This window comes from Panulirus ornatus, chromosome 16 (genome assembly GCF_036320965.1).
Source record: "Panulirus ornatus isolate Po-2019 chromosome 16, ASM3632096v1, whole genome shotgun sequence".
NCBI lineage: Eukaryota > Metazoa > Arthropoda > Malacostraca > Decapoda > Palinuridae > Panulirus > Panulirus ornatus.
In genome coordinates, this window is record NC_092239.1 from 33777709 (window position 1) to 33792025 (window position 14317).

General features: G+C 38.3%; 2 protein-coding genes across 4 annotated transcripts in view; both read right to left on the minus strand.

Annotated features, from left to right (window-relative positions):
• Positions 1-3019, minus strand: part of LOC139754234 (bifunctional 3'-5' exonuclease/ATP-dependent helicase WRN-like) — a 29646-nt gene extending 26627 nt beyond the window's left edge. The window contains exons 1-2 of one of the 2 annotated variants that reach the window (XM_071671543.1): positions 2898-3019; positions 168-383 (exon numbers count right to left, since the gene is read on the minus strand). In XM_071671543.1, the coding sequence (XP_071527644.1) occupies positions 168-368 (201 nt within the window). In that variant the 5' untranslated portion in view covers positions 369-383; positions 2898-3019. The remainder of the gene's footprint in view (positions 1-167; positions 384-2897) is intronic. The other variant, XM_071671544.1, reaches the window with a different exon arrangement.
• Positions 3020-12130: 9111 nt separating this feature from the next.
• LOC139754235 (uncharacterized) overlaps positions 12131-14317 on the minus strand; it is a 487834-nt gene continuing 485647 nt past the window's right edge. For both annotated transcript variants that reach the window (XM_071671545.1, XM_071671546.1), the window contains one exon: positions 12131-13830. In XM_071671545.1, coding sequence (XP_071527646.1) covers positions 12555-13830 — 1276 coding nt within the window. In that variant the 3' untranslated portion in view covers positions 12131-12554. The remainder of the gene's footprint in view (positions 13831-14317) is intronic.

Below are 14317 nucleotides of genomic sequence, written 5' to 3' on the forward strand. Positions count from 1 at the left end.
AATATGAATATTTCTGCAACTGTCTCTATCTAGTTTTAAAAAAAGATGGAAAATTCATATAAGAATCAAATATAGTTTTACCAACAATAACAATATGAACATTCAGAATCTAACATCTGATATAAAAAAAAAACTGCACAGCTTTCTTTTTAGAAATAAAATCTCACCAGCAAAGGCTGTGACTGATCAGGAACATCCAAGGTACTCTCATCAGCATTTCCAAAGATTTCTTCCAGTTCATTCTGAGATATGTTATTCTGGAGACTGTCTTCCTCATCATATGCCTCAGCCATCTCCTCAATATAATTGTCCTCTAACAGTGCTTCTGTAGCACCAGCTATTTCGTCATCTTCTGCAGTAGCTGCCATGATGATGATATAAACCTACGAAATAATATTCATGTCATATTTATTTTGCTTTGTCACTGTCTCCCGCGTTAGTGAGGTAGCGAAAGGAAACAGACGAAAGAATGGCCCAACCCACCCACATACACATGTATATACATACACATCCACACACGCAAAAATATATACCTATACATCTCAACGTATACATATATATATACACACACAGACATATACATATATACACATGTACATAATCATCATCACTGTAAGAATATATCTGTATAAAAGCACCTAACCATAACTCACTGTTGATTTCTCATACTTGATCACAAATTCCCTCGTCAGCAAGGTAGCACCAATAACAGATGAAAGGCTGCATCCGCTCACATTCATTCTCTAACCTGTGATGATTAGTGCACTGACACAATACTCTCTATCCACAAACAGACCCCACCAACCTTTCCATTGTTTACCCCTGATGCTTCAAATGCCCTGGTTCAGTCCATTGACAGTACATCGACACCAGTACAACATAATCTAAATTACTTAATTTCTTGCACACCTTTCACCCTCTTGCATGTTCAAATCCTGATCACTCAAAATCTTTTTCACTCCATCCTTCCATCTCCATAATTTTTCTTTTCATACTTGATCGCCATTTCCTGCATTAGTGAGGCAGCACCGGGAACAGACAAATAAAGGCCACATTTGCTCACATCCATTATCTATCCAACGTGAATGCACCAAAACCAAGTCCCACAGACCTTTCCATGGTTTACCCCACATGCTTCACATGCCCTGGTTCAGTCCAATGACAGCACATCAACCCTCGTAAACCACATTGTTCCAATTCACTCTATCCTATGCACACCTTTCACCGTCCTGCTTATTCTGACCCTAATCCCTCAAAATCTATTTCACTCCATCCTTCCATTTTCAATTTGGTCTCCCTATTCTCCTTATTCCCTCCACTTCTGAGACATAATATCTTCTTTGTCATCTCTTCCTCAATCATTCTCTCCATATGTCCAAACCATTTCAACACACCCTCGTCAGCTCTCTCAACCACTCTATTACCGCATCTCTCTCTTATCCATTCATTACTTACTAAATCAAACAACATTTTGTTCTCGAACATCTCAATTTGAACACATCCACCCTCCTCCATAGAACCTCATTTGTAGCCTAGGCCTTGCATCCATATAACTGGGATTACTATCCCCTCAAACATACCCATTTTCACCCTTCCAGATAATGATCTTTCTACATATTCTTCAGCACTCCCAAAACCTTCACCGCCTCACCCACCATACGATACACTTCCATTAACTGCCATATCTGCTCCCAGGTATCTAAAACCACTTCACCTCCTCCATTATTTCTCTATTCAAACTCACACCCCAACTAACCTGTCCCTCAACCTTGATATATCAAATCATTCACAATCTTTTTCACTCCATCCTTGCAACTCCAGTTTGGTCTCCCCCTCCTCTATGTTCCCTCCACTTCTGACGTATATCCTCTTTCTCATCCTCTCCTCTCATTTTCTCCATACGTCCAAACCATTTTAGCATATCTTCAACTCTCTCAACCACACTCTTTTTATTGCCATACCTTTCTTACTCTGTTATTACTTAATCAAACCACCTGACACTGCACAACGTCCTCCAACACTGAAACTAGCTCCGAGAAAAGGCTTCTTATGTTTTGAGTGCTTTATATGATATAATCTGATTGCAGAAATGCCTAGAGCAGACCAACTTACCTTATTTTCATTAAAGTAAGAATCATATCATGAATATTGTGGGGTTCACTGAAGTAAAGCTGATTATACACTCATAAAAATTAAAAGAACCTTTGAAAACCCCTCCTAACCTCCCGTGCCGTAAATATTAATCTTACTGTTCATAATATTGTCAAAATATACCAGCTACACACACACACACACACACTGACAATAAAGATATCTTAACTTTTTATACACATTTCATTAATAGTCTGTCCAATTTAAAAAAATATCATTCCATTTTCATGGTGCCCATAAACTAGTACTTTCCTAAATTTCACGTTAGTATATTTCTGTTTAATCATACATTCCAACTACAGAGTAAAGGTAGATGAGATTCTTATAAGCTCAGATGATTTTTAATATCTTTTTCTGGTTTCAATCAACCCCACATTTTCCCAGCTGTAATAATCCTCATAATTACTCCCTTGATCAATCTTCATTGATTAAATCCAAATCTCCAAATCATGCTCAGCAAACTTGTCATTTTCCCTAGCATGTTACCAATGTAAGATAAAATCACTCTTACATACAACGATTTTTTCTGCTGAAAGACCAATTCAGCAATGGTGTTGACCTGTTCAGCTGAGCGAAGATTCGTGCACATCGGGTCACTGAAGTCCGTTACAACATTGTCAAAATACATCATACACTAATTTATTCGACAAAGACTCCTGCACACACTCACAATGAATTAAAAAGACTTAAACTATAATGACAATATCATTTTAAGTCAAATAAATACAAGAAAAATAGAGGCTTACCTACATGTGTTGAGTATGGGTTGTTTACAAACACTGAGTCTTTCCTATGCAGGGGATGGAGAAATCACGTCACATGTAGTGACAGCTTCTAAAACCTTTACATTAACAAATTTCAAGTCTTAAGAGATGAATTTACCCTTCTTGAGTAAATTAATGATAAATATATTGTGATTGAACAATTCAGATGTTCATATGAGACAAGCGATAGATCTCAGACTGGCATTTCACTATAGATACATGAAAGTATACAGGAAACGCCTTCATATTTCGCTAACACTTAATATATACTCTCATGTTTTGTCACTATATCAAATAAGTATTAAGATCTTCTAAAGAACATTTAGAAACAGTGGATCATTAGAATAAAATGAACGGTTTTAAAGCTGTATGATAATAAGATTCAAGGAATTGGGGCCCTAACGAGCACAATCACCCTCCCAGTAATGTGCAGAATGACAGATATCAATAATTACAGTACTAGAAAATTAGCAAATGATACTGATACACAAGTCCGCAGAGATACGAGGATACCGGAATGATATCCTCTGAGCCTGGGCCACTGGGAGGCCTAAAAGAGGAAAGTTGAAAATGAAATTGACTGTTAACGCGCTGCTCGCGTTTCAACACAGTCCATGAAATTTCCTTTTTCATTTCAAAGGACAAAAACCTAAATTGTTGTAAATCTTTGAAATAAAATTCATTCTTTTGTACATTACATTACTATGATGAATCTTAAGGGGTAAGGGACTATGTAGGTTGGCCATCATTAATAAAAAAAACTAATTTGCTTTGACGTTATCCTTGGAACCCGAGCCACCTGGAGGCCTAAAAGAGGAAAGTTGAAAAATAAAATACATATCAAAGCAAGGGTTGATCTGATAACACAAATCATGATTGCTAAGTAAAAAGAAAATCATAATAAATGTTATAATTTGTTGCCGTCTTTCCTGTCCAAAGTGCCTTCCCCTTTTTTGATGTGCACTTATAGGGACCATGTGGTCACAGTATTTGTTAGTTTTTGTATCATCAAAAACTTTATTTTTTCTAGATCATTCACTTACAAATAATACATCTATTTCGTTGGTGTTAGCAATTCCACGAAAGAAATAAGCCCAGAAAATCGTTATTCATATTCTCCCACGTAAGACAGATTGGAAAGAAGTACAAACATATCACTTAGAGAAGGAAAGACTTCATCTCGAGAGGGTAATTTTCGTTGCTAGATAATGGTGGTTAAGCTTATATTTCATAGTATTATGTGAATGAATTACACATACTGTGGGGATCACCTGGAATTTCTACCCCATTCCCGTTTTCTTTTTTTTCCAGGGTAATAGGACCCACCCATTCCCCAGTTATTTTTTTTTTTTCAGGGTAATAAGACATATTTGGTTAGGTGGGATTACCAGTCTAACCTAACTGAACATAACGAGTGAAAGCTGTTAAGAACGAAGCTTTGAGGAGAGTCTCAACTGATTTTTTTTTTTTTTTGTAAGAAATTTGGTTTTTACCTTCAGAATGGTAAGTGTTAAGTGCAAATAATTTTAAGAAGGTTTCCTTATAATTCCCGTAGTAACTTAGTTATGTGGTGAGACAAGTTCTGGATGAAACTTGTTTCACATAGAGACATTTCGACAAGGGTCTGAAGTTTCAAACGTGGAAAACATCCTGTGTGCCTAACCACATAAATGAGACTTGAAATAGAAATACTGACAAATTATATAAGTAAAAGAAACGTGAACATCAGATAGTTTACACTTAGTTTCTTAAGTGTCTGAGATTCGAGGGGAAATGCTCATTGCCCATTATTTACTGCGTACATAGTAAGTGTTAGTATTAGTATATGTCTGGAAGGAAAGTTGAGGGTAATTCAGCCTCTCAGTTTACTATCACTCGATGTTAAATCAGAGGGAATTAGCAGGTTTGATGCTGATCAGAATTAGTGGTTATAGGCAGATGTAAGCTTCTCCCACTCTTCTTTGTTTTATATTCCTAATGATTATATATATAATATTTCAAATCCCACTCTTATTCCAGTTAAAAACGTCTGCTAGTCATTGTAAGTCCACCCAATTCTGCTCCACAGCCCTCTGTAGAAAAACTCTTGTAATCTCTTCTGATTTAATGGGTGAATCCAGGAGAAAGGGAAGCCACACAAATTCCAGCTCAGGCGGTTTATTTGTAACGTTCTCATACTACCAGCCTAATAATACATTATATATATATATATATATATATATATATATATATATATATATATATATATATATATATATATATATATATATAAAGCACCTTCCTCATTAAGTTTTCGTTGGAGACCTTGTAAATTTCATCATAAGAATGTGGTAGTGTATGTGGGTGGTAAACTAAGTTATGTTGGGTTTGGTGTCGACTGGAAAAACATCATTGGTCAAGGACATGACCTCCCATATTACAGGCTTCATTGGTTGGACTTGCAACTAATTTGACTTGCCATATTTTGACGTAGAACATAAACCCACTGTAATTCGAGGCCCTGATGTTCTTGGAACATGTACATTATACCAAAATTTGATAGCGTACTTGGAAAATACATTAATACCAGAATCTTGCAGTGTACTTTTCAGATTTTCCTTCATTCCCTTTTCCCACAGGCGCAACATAAATTCTCTTGCATTCATGGATGTCTTAAGATGATAAGTCGCCATGAGAAATATAGTTTTACATCTAAGATTCTCCATGTGGCCCAGGCCCAGTGTAAACTCTCATTTAAAGCAGGTAAATTAAACAAATATTTTTTCCGATTCTCAGCTCAAGGGCCAAACCATGACACCCAAGGGTCGTTCCCTCTTGCTCAAGCATCATACCATATTATAGCTCAAGAGGCTATGAGAAATTTGGGGATTATATGTGTGAAAGATTTTGACAGGAAGAAAGTAAAATTTTTTAGTAAGGATATGGTAGAACATGATAAGATAGTTATTCTTCATGATTAAAGTTTAGAATCAATGGGGGACTGCTGTGGAGTGAAATTTGTAAGAGTGGAGCAAGATGAGGAATTTGTTAGACGGTGCAAGTGGTCATTTGAAGAAAGATTCTTGAACCTGCTAGATACTGCACGTGGTTATATGTAGAAAGGTTTGAAAATTGCTTGGAAGTACAGTGAGCATGATTGTGAAAAGAAAGTCTTTGGTTGAAGTAGTTAGTTCACTGCAAGTATGTAAGCTTTATGACATAAGTACAATGTAAAATATTTGAAATTACTAGTGTTTGTTGCATATCTATCATAGTAATATTGAAGAGGAAGATTAAGCTAGAATCTGGAAAGAATATAAAAAGTAGAAAAAGATCCAGTTACTCTCAGCCAGTGGCCTGCTAAGGATGAGGTCCTAACAGTTAAGAAGCATAACTAAGAGTCAGCATTATGGAGACTCCTGCCATGGTCATCCCAATGAAGGAGTTCCTGGAGTGAACAGGCATCAGAGATACAGACAGACAGATACCAAATAATATTTCACGCTTTCCACAGTGCAATTTCATTGTAATAGCCCAGCTATTATAATGTGAAAATGTTATGCCTTTGGGTAACACATTGTGAAGTGTGTCGATCATATAAGAAATGGGAATGGCTGAAAGAGGTGTGGTAATGATCCTGGTGTGATTTACAGGTTTGACCATAGTGTGCATGATGTTTTAATGTATACAAAGGATGACTAAAGAAAGACTGCCAAAGAGGATCTGTATGTCAGAGGTGAAAGGAACAAGGGAGTGATGGAAGAATGGAATGGATGAGACTTTCGGGTATTGAGACCTGAATATTCATGAGCCCCATAGTCTTTAATGTTGTTCTTTTTCTTTCATACATAATCACTGTTTCCCACATTATCAAGGTAGCGTCCAGAAGATGACTGAGCCTTACATGGGAGAAAACATGGGAGAAAGAATACTGCTCATGTAACTCTTGTGTACTGTAGTGTGACTAAGAGATGGGATCAGGGGACTGGAAATCTTCCCCCTCTGTGTTACTTTCCCAAAGAAGTTAGTCTTTGATGTAATGGTACTTTTTCACTGTGGAAGTCATTGGTAGGGTTGTTTTGATATTTAAAGTTCAAATGATTTTATTGCTTTTGCTTCTTTCATGCTTACAAAATATTTCTAGCCATGCAAAAGAAATGACAATATCCAACAATGGGTGTCTTGTTTTAGAACAAAGGTATGCATTGGGACCCAATCTATTCAAGATTCTGGATCAATAATCACTGGTGGTGTATGGGGAAAAAAATACCAAGGGTTCTTGTATTTTACTGTTACACATAGTTGACCCATTCTCTAATGGCTTTGGTTTCCTTTGGCTATAGAGATGTCAAAGATGTCAGGCGTACCCCAAAGATCCACCAGGCCTTTGTTAGGCTTGTAACATGCTTTGCTTTAGGGAACAATAGCGAGTTAAGATTTTGTGTGCGCCAAGTTTAACATTTCTAGATTTAAAATTTAAAAAAATATGAAACAAATGCATGAGAAGTGAATTGTACATGCTAAAGATTGTTGCAGTGCACAAAAGTGCCAGGACACAATATATTTATGAAAAATATGTATAATTATATTGAAAGACATAGATAAAACTGAAATGATGATGCAGATTATGAAGGAAGAAACTTTGGAAAAACAAAAATGTAAATAAACTTAAAGGAAACTTGGAAATAAAGTTAACTGAAATTATTATCCTGAAAACAAATATATTTTCAAAACTTCCACTAGAGTATCTCTTGCATAGGTAATGGTAGGCTGCAACTGCATGTTGCCACTGCTTTGGTGTGTGTCAGTCTCCAAGCTGCAGTATCCCTGCATCTCCACAAAGTTCTTTTCAAGTGCAGCTATATTCCACAGGAAGGTTGTTTATGATGGCATCACTTGCAAACACTTACATGTGAAGGACCTGGGTTCCTGTGTCTTTATTTACAGTATGAATGCAGCATCAGTATCAGCTCTCCAATCAGCTGCATATTATAATACAAAGGCACCCACAAATATTTTCAAATTCAAGCAAAACATACATGTAAGGGATCTTTTAATTTTCCTTTCTTTCTAAATGGAATAAATCTTAACACAGTGCAATAAAGTATTCATACAGTCTGGTCATGGCATCAACAAAAAGTGGTTCCATTTTTATCAACAATTCAGAATCGAATGATTTAGACAAGGATACCATTGGAATAATCGTGTTACACGGGTCACTGTGCTGTTAATGGACTGAACAAGGGCGTGTGAAGGAGCTGGGGTAAATCATGGAAAGGTCTGTGAGGCCTGACTGTGGATAGGGAGCTGGGGTTTCAGTGCATTGCACATGACAGCTAGAGAATGGACAAGTGGATATGGCCTTTCTTCATCTGTTCCTGGTGCTGACTCACCAATGCAAGATATGGCGATCAAGAATGGAAAAAATTATATAGAGACTGACAGAGAAAAATGTATCATAAGTGGAGGGGACACGGGGAAGGTGGAGACCAAAGTGGAGAAGGAAGGTTGGAGTGAATAATAATTTGAGTGGGGGTTCTGAATAGGCAGGAGGGTAAAAGGTATGCATAGGATTAAATGAAATGGAGCACTGTGATATACAGGGCAACATGCTGTCAGGGAACTGAACCAGTGCACATGAAAGCAGCTGTGGGAAACCAGGGAAAGGTGGTGACTGAGGGGCAACCCAACAACACACTTGGAAGGTTTCACTCTTTTTCAAACCTGCAGTGTGTACCATCACTCTTAGACACTCAAAATACTTTCAAAATCTGCATCAGTTGCAGCCCTCGAAAAGATAAAGACTGCAATTGTAAAACCAGTGATGGAAGAAATAAAAGTTACCGACATGCACAGAATGGCATTTAACAGGTCCCCACTTCCCAGTGTCCACTGCCTGGTGTTTCACATTTATAGTTCTCAAGAATATTCAACAAAAAGGGAATTACTATTCTATATTATACTTGATCACTGTTTACCGTGTCAGCAAGGTAGCACCAGGAAACAGACGAAGAAAGACCCATCCACTCATATACACACATATATAAATACACATACATGTACATATACATATCAACATATGCATACACAGATATATACATATGTACAAATTCATACTTGCTTGCCTTCATCCATTCCCAGTGCTACCCCACCCCACAGGAAACAGCATCACCACCCCCTGCATCAGTGAGGTAGCACCAGGAAAACAGACAAAAAAGGCCCCATTTGTTCACACTTACTCTCTAGCTGTCATGTGCAATGCACTAAAACTACAGCTCCCTATCCACATCCATGCCCCATAGGCCTTTTCATATCTTTCAGGTTGCTGAAAATACTTCTAAATGCTTCAGTATCATCTGCAAACAGGTAAGTATTAGTACCTACACCGGTGACTTTTGTATAGTACAAGCAGAATGAGACCCAGCACTGTTCCTTGAGGTATTCCACTCAAAATTTTCCACTCTGATTTCTCCCCATTTACTATCACATGCTGTTTTCATCCAAGTAAGAAGATCTTATCCATACAATGTACTGACCAGTGATTTGGTATTTTTCCAGTTTGTGTAGTATGCGTAAGTGCGGGAATCTGCCAAACACTTTCACTGAATCGCAATATACTACATACACCCAATCCCCTCTGTCCATTTGTCTAGAACTTGTTATAGTTGTAGCTCTGTAGAAAGATTGCCAATAAAGCCAAACTGTTTCTTACTAAATAACGTATGTCTTTTCATGTGCTCAATAATTATTTGTACTCACTAGTGATTCCATTAGTGTGCATATGATACTAGTCAAACTAACAGGTCTATATTTACCAGCTGCTTTCTTAAACAAGGCTGTAATATGAGCACATTTCTAGTCTGTGTTCATGGATGTGTGAAATATGATTGCTTAGGAAGAGCATATGATGCTGCTGACTTCCCTGAGTACTCTAGGGTGTATCCCATCTGGCCCTGGTGATTTTGAGATGTTCATCTTATCTAGTTTTTTCTTGACTATATGTCATTGTTTGTAATAATGGTAGTGTATTTACTTTCTCTATTTCACTGTCAGTCTCAATTGTAAATACTGATGTAAAAAAGTCAGCTTATATGTTTGCCTTCAATCTTTTTCATGTTTGTAATATCTTCTGATTGTATTGTAATGCCAATTTTTATTACACATTCTTAGAAAACTACCTGAGTCCTCAGCTTGGACTGCTTCTTTCAGGTCCATTGAACATGAGGATATTATTTCTTCTATCTACTCTAGACTATACCTCTTTAGTTGCTCGTGATGTCACTAGGACTAGGGGGATTTCATGCCCTCTTTAACTTCACTCACTTATATTCTCTTGACCTGATCTGATTTCAATCAAAACCTCTGTCTTAAATTGGGTAACTTCAGATCTATATGACAAGATTTGCTTCTACCTCCTCAATCCTACATGTTATCTCATTTTCAAAGTCTTTCATAAATGCATCGCACCTGTCCTCAATGCTTTTCACTTTTTTCAAGATTAATTTTTTTTCTAAAAAGTTATTACAAAACCATGGGAAATCCTATCCACCACTTAAACCTTTATAGCATGCTGCAGGTAAGTCTAAGCATTTAGTACACCCATGTGTTTTACAGGACTCACATATGAGTAATTTGCTTTAGTCTGATTGAAAAAGTTGTGTAAGGCTCACAAGTCCAAGAACCATTTGCTTCTTTACTATTAGACCTTGAGTTTGCAGCTGAGGTTTTACTACTAAAAACAACCCTTTCTAGGTCTACCTCTACCTTTACCTTTGGATTGAGAAAGGATAAATTGATCAGTTTATAGATCTGCCATTTTGTTTGTTGATATTCATTGTCTCAGTACCTATTTAGGGATAACATTTTAAGATTTTGTCACTAATTGTTAATGTATCTGTTGATTTCACCAACTTTTCTAACAAAAGTCCATATTTTCCACACAATAAGTCTGGCCTACAATGTTAAGATTATCACTTTGGGCTGGAGCTTGTCAAAAACACTAGACACCATTTTGTAGGTTCGTAAACCCAAAAACATTCATCAAATTTTTCAACACAATGTATCTTTTGTATTATTTGATTGCAAATTATTCTGATAATGTTCTCTCATTTAATGTCTTTAATCAAATCACTTGCCGTATAATTTTCTCACAGTGTATTCAGTCATGGTACCCACAAAGCATCATATGGAAATCCGAGATAATATAATCACACAGGTGGTAATATTGTCTTATCACTTACTATCACTCAAGTCTCATTACCAATTACATTAATATATCACACATAAGTTTGACTACAATGTATAGTAAATTTTCCACCTCACCCATCGCAAATACCAGGTCTTGTGCACCAAAACTGTTGGCACATTAACTCAGCTGCTCCCAAAACACTTGCCTTAATATTCTTTTTTCTCATGACCAGGTACATAAGCATCATTAATCACCCATCTCTTGCCATCCACTTTCAATTTTACCTACATCAATCTAGAATTTACTTCCTTACAACTCTGTCACACTCCTACAACTCCTGCTTCAAGAGTAATGCTACTCATTCCATAGCTCTTGTCCTCCCATCAATCCCTGACTTTACTCCCAAGACGTCTCCTAACCATTCTTCTTCATTATCCTTTAGCTGTTTCACTCAGAACCAGAACATCCAGTTCCTTTCCACATACTACTTATAAGTACTTTCTTCTCATCCTGGTTACATCCACATATATTCAGAGGAGGATGAGCACTCCCTGCTTGACTCCTATTTCCTCTCTCTTAAAAACTGAAATACAAGAAGGGGAGGGTTTCCAAACCCCTACTGCCACCCATCTTTAGTCACCTTCTACAACTTGCAGGGAATACAGAGGCAGAATTCTTTTCCCCATGAACTTAAAAATATAAATTCTCACTTGGCTGAAAAGTACGAATAACTGAATCATGTCTCTTTCCCAGTTTGGTTATATATGTTAAGCTTAATCCATTCACATTTATATAGGATGGATCACGGGCGTACATTAATCACAAGTTAATTTAAAGAACAGGTTTTCTCCATTCACATTTATATAGGATGGATCAAGGGTGTACATTAATCACAAGTTAATTTAACGAACAGGTTTTCTCAGCCCCAACTCTGCAGAATAGGAAAAAGCATAGGGACACCATACTACCCATTTAACTCTTACATACAGTTGTATAGCACGCAGGGACTTATCATCCAATTCATAATAAGGGAAAAAGAAAAAATGTGTGTTAACAAACTCCTGTATTTAGAAACAGTTTAACAAATGTCATTGTCAGTCTGCATCAGATCATTTCTGTCAAGTCGATATTAATTTAATTTCTCTACAAAATACTTTAGGAAAAACAATGAGTATCTACAAAAATTTAAATAAAAGGACAATGGAGGTTGTGGCCCTAGACCACCGTACTGTACAGTTATGGTACAAAACTTGTGTTACAATCCACAGCCTGATCATCATGAAAGACATGTTGACTACAGCCAACCCTTGGGGCTGTACTGCAGTCTTGTGGGCCACCCGCCCTGCATCACCCTCAGATGAGGTGCTTCTAGCAGCAGCAGCAGGCAGCCAAGCAAAACCCAGAATTGAATCTAGGATTTTGCATTTGCTGAACACCACCTGAGGCCTAGTATGGCCCAGGGATGACTAGAGTCAGCGTGGGTCATCTTTTTTATCCGGGGGCCGTGGGTGAGCTGGTGAGGAGCCACGCATGGAGGGGATGAGAGGTGGAGGCAAGCCAGGTCCAAGGGGTGGTGGTTGGGGGTGACCTGGCGCACCAGGATGTGTAGGCCCATGCATAGATCCTAAACCAGGTGGATGCAAGCTAGGAGGTCCAGGGGGCCCAGGACCGAGTGGAGGACCACCTTTTAATAAGGATGATGCCATGTGTGAAACTGAGGGATGAGGCTGAAGTAGAGCTGATGTAGGATAGAGTCCACTTGTAACTAGATGATTACGTTCATACAGTTCTCGGGCTGCAGCTGCCTGCTGATGCTGATGCTGCTGTTCTCTAAACCGTTCACTTAGTATTAATGACGACAGAGGGTTAGTGTGTAACATCTGCTCTTCTCGCGCTGCAAGACCCATTCTTGGGTCTCGTAATGGATCTCTCAATAACGCTTCCCGTGTTGCTAGGTCATGTGCTCTTGCTGCAGACATCTGTTCTTGAGCAGAGCGGTAAGGATCACGAAAGGGGTCTGTCCATGCTCCCAGATGCGAGGGGGCACCACCATGATAGGATGATGGGCCTAGAAGGCGAACACGGTCTAATGCTGAGTTGGCTGAGGTTGTTGCCATACTTACTGCTAGGGAGTGTGGTGGTAACATTCCTACAGATACAGGAGGTGGTGGTAAAACAGGTGGTGGTACACCATGACTTAAGTGACGAGGTGCTTCTTTGCCACCAACAATCATCACTTCATCTTTACCCTCTAATTTCAATCTTGGATCCAAAGTCCTAGAGCCAGGTCTTGATCCAGGCTGTGAATCTGGTCTTCCATCTGTTTTTATACTTGACGGAATTGAACCAGGGGGTAACTGACTGGAGCCTTGTAAGGATGAGGATATAGATGCATGAGAGGGGGGCTGGTCCTTATGATCAGGGCGAAGTGGTGACCGTGAACTATCTCTACGGGGTACAACACGGTCATGACTAGCATCCAAGGCACGAGCTACCCGATCCTTATCAAGTTCAGCACGTCGCTCGCGTTCTCTCTCCCTTTCTTCTCGTTCTCTTCTTTCTTCACGCTCTCTTCTTTCCCGTTCTTCTCGTTCCCTTTTATCTCTTTCTTCCCTTTCTCTGCGTTCTCTTTCCTCACGTTCTCGACTCTGTCTTTCTTCTTCACGACGTTCTCTCTCATACAAAGCAGCATCAGGCTTGACAGTCCAAGGACCAGCAGTAGCACCATATGGCGTTGGCGCCCGTAACCTGTAGGGTTGAACATACCTGATTTTAGTCAAATACACTTAAATTAAAATTGAAAAAAATCCCTCTAAATTCAAAACAATATACATAGTAATGACAGGTGTTACTGATGGCGAAGTCCCAGCCATGACTCATAAAAATGAAACAACAGTGACTATCATTTCAATAAATGTCATGTTCAGGATCACACCAAATGTTTGAAACACTCATTATCCTCACTCAACTTAAAGTAAGTGGCTTTAATACAACCTCATTAAAGGTGACTTTTACTGTGTAACCAATAAATCACCCCCCTTCCCAAATTACTCTGAATACTATGTAAACAAATAAATATTATATGGATGTGAGGCATGAGCTCTTGATAAGGCTGAGTGGAGGAAGGTTGATGTGTTGGAAATGAAATGTTTAAGAACAATATGTTGTGCGAGGTAGTTTGATCCAGTAGGTAATGAAAGGGTAAGAGAGATGTGTGGTAATAAAGAGCGTATGC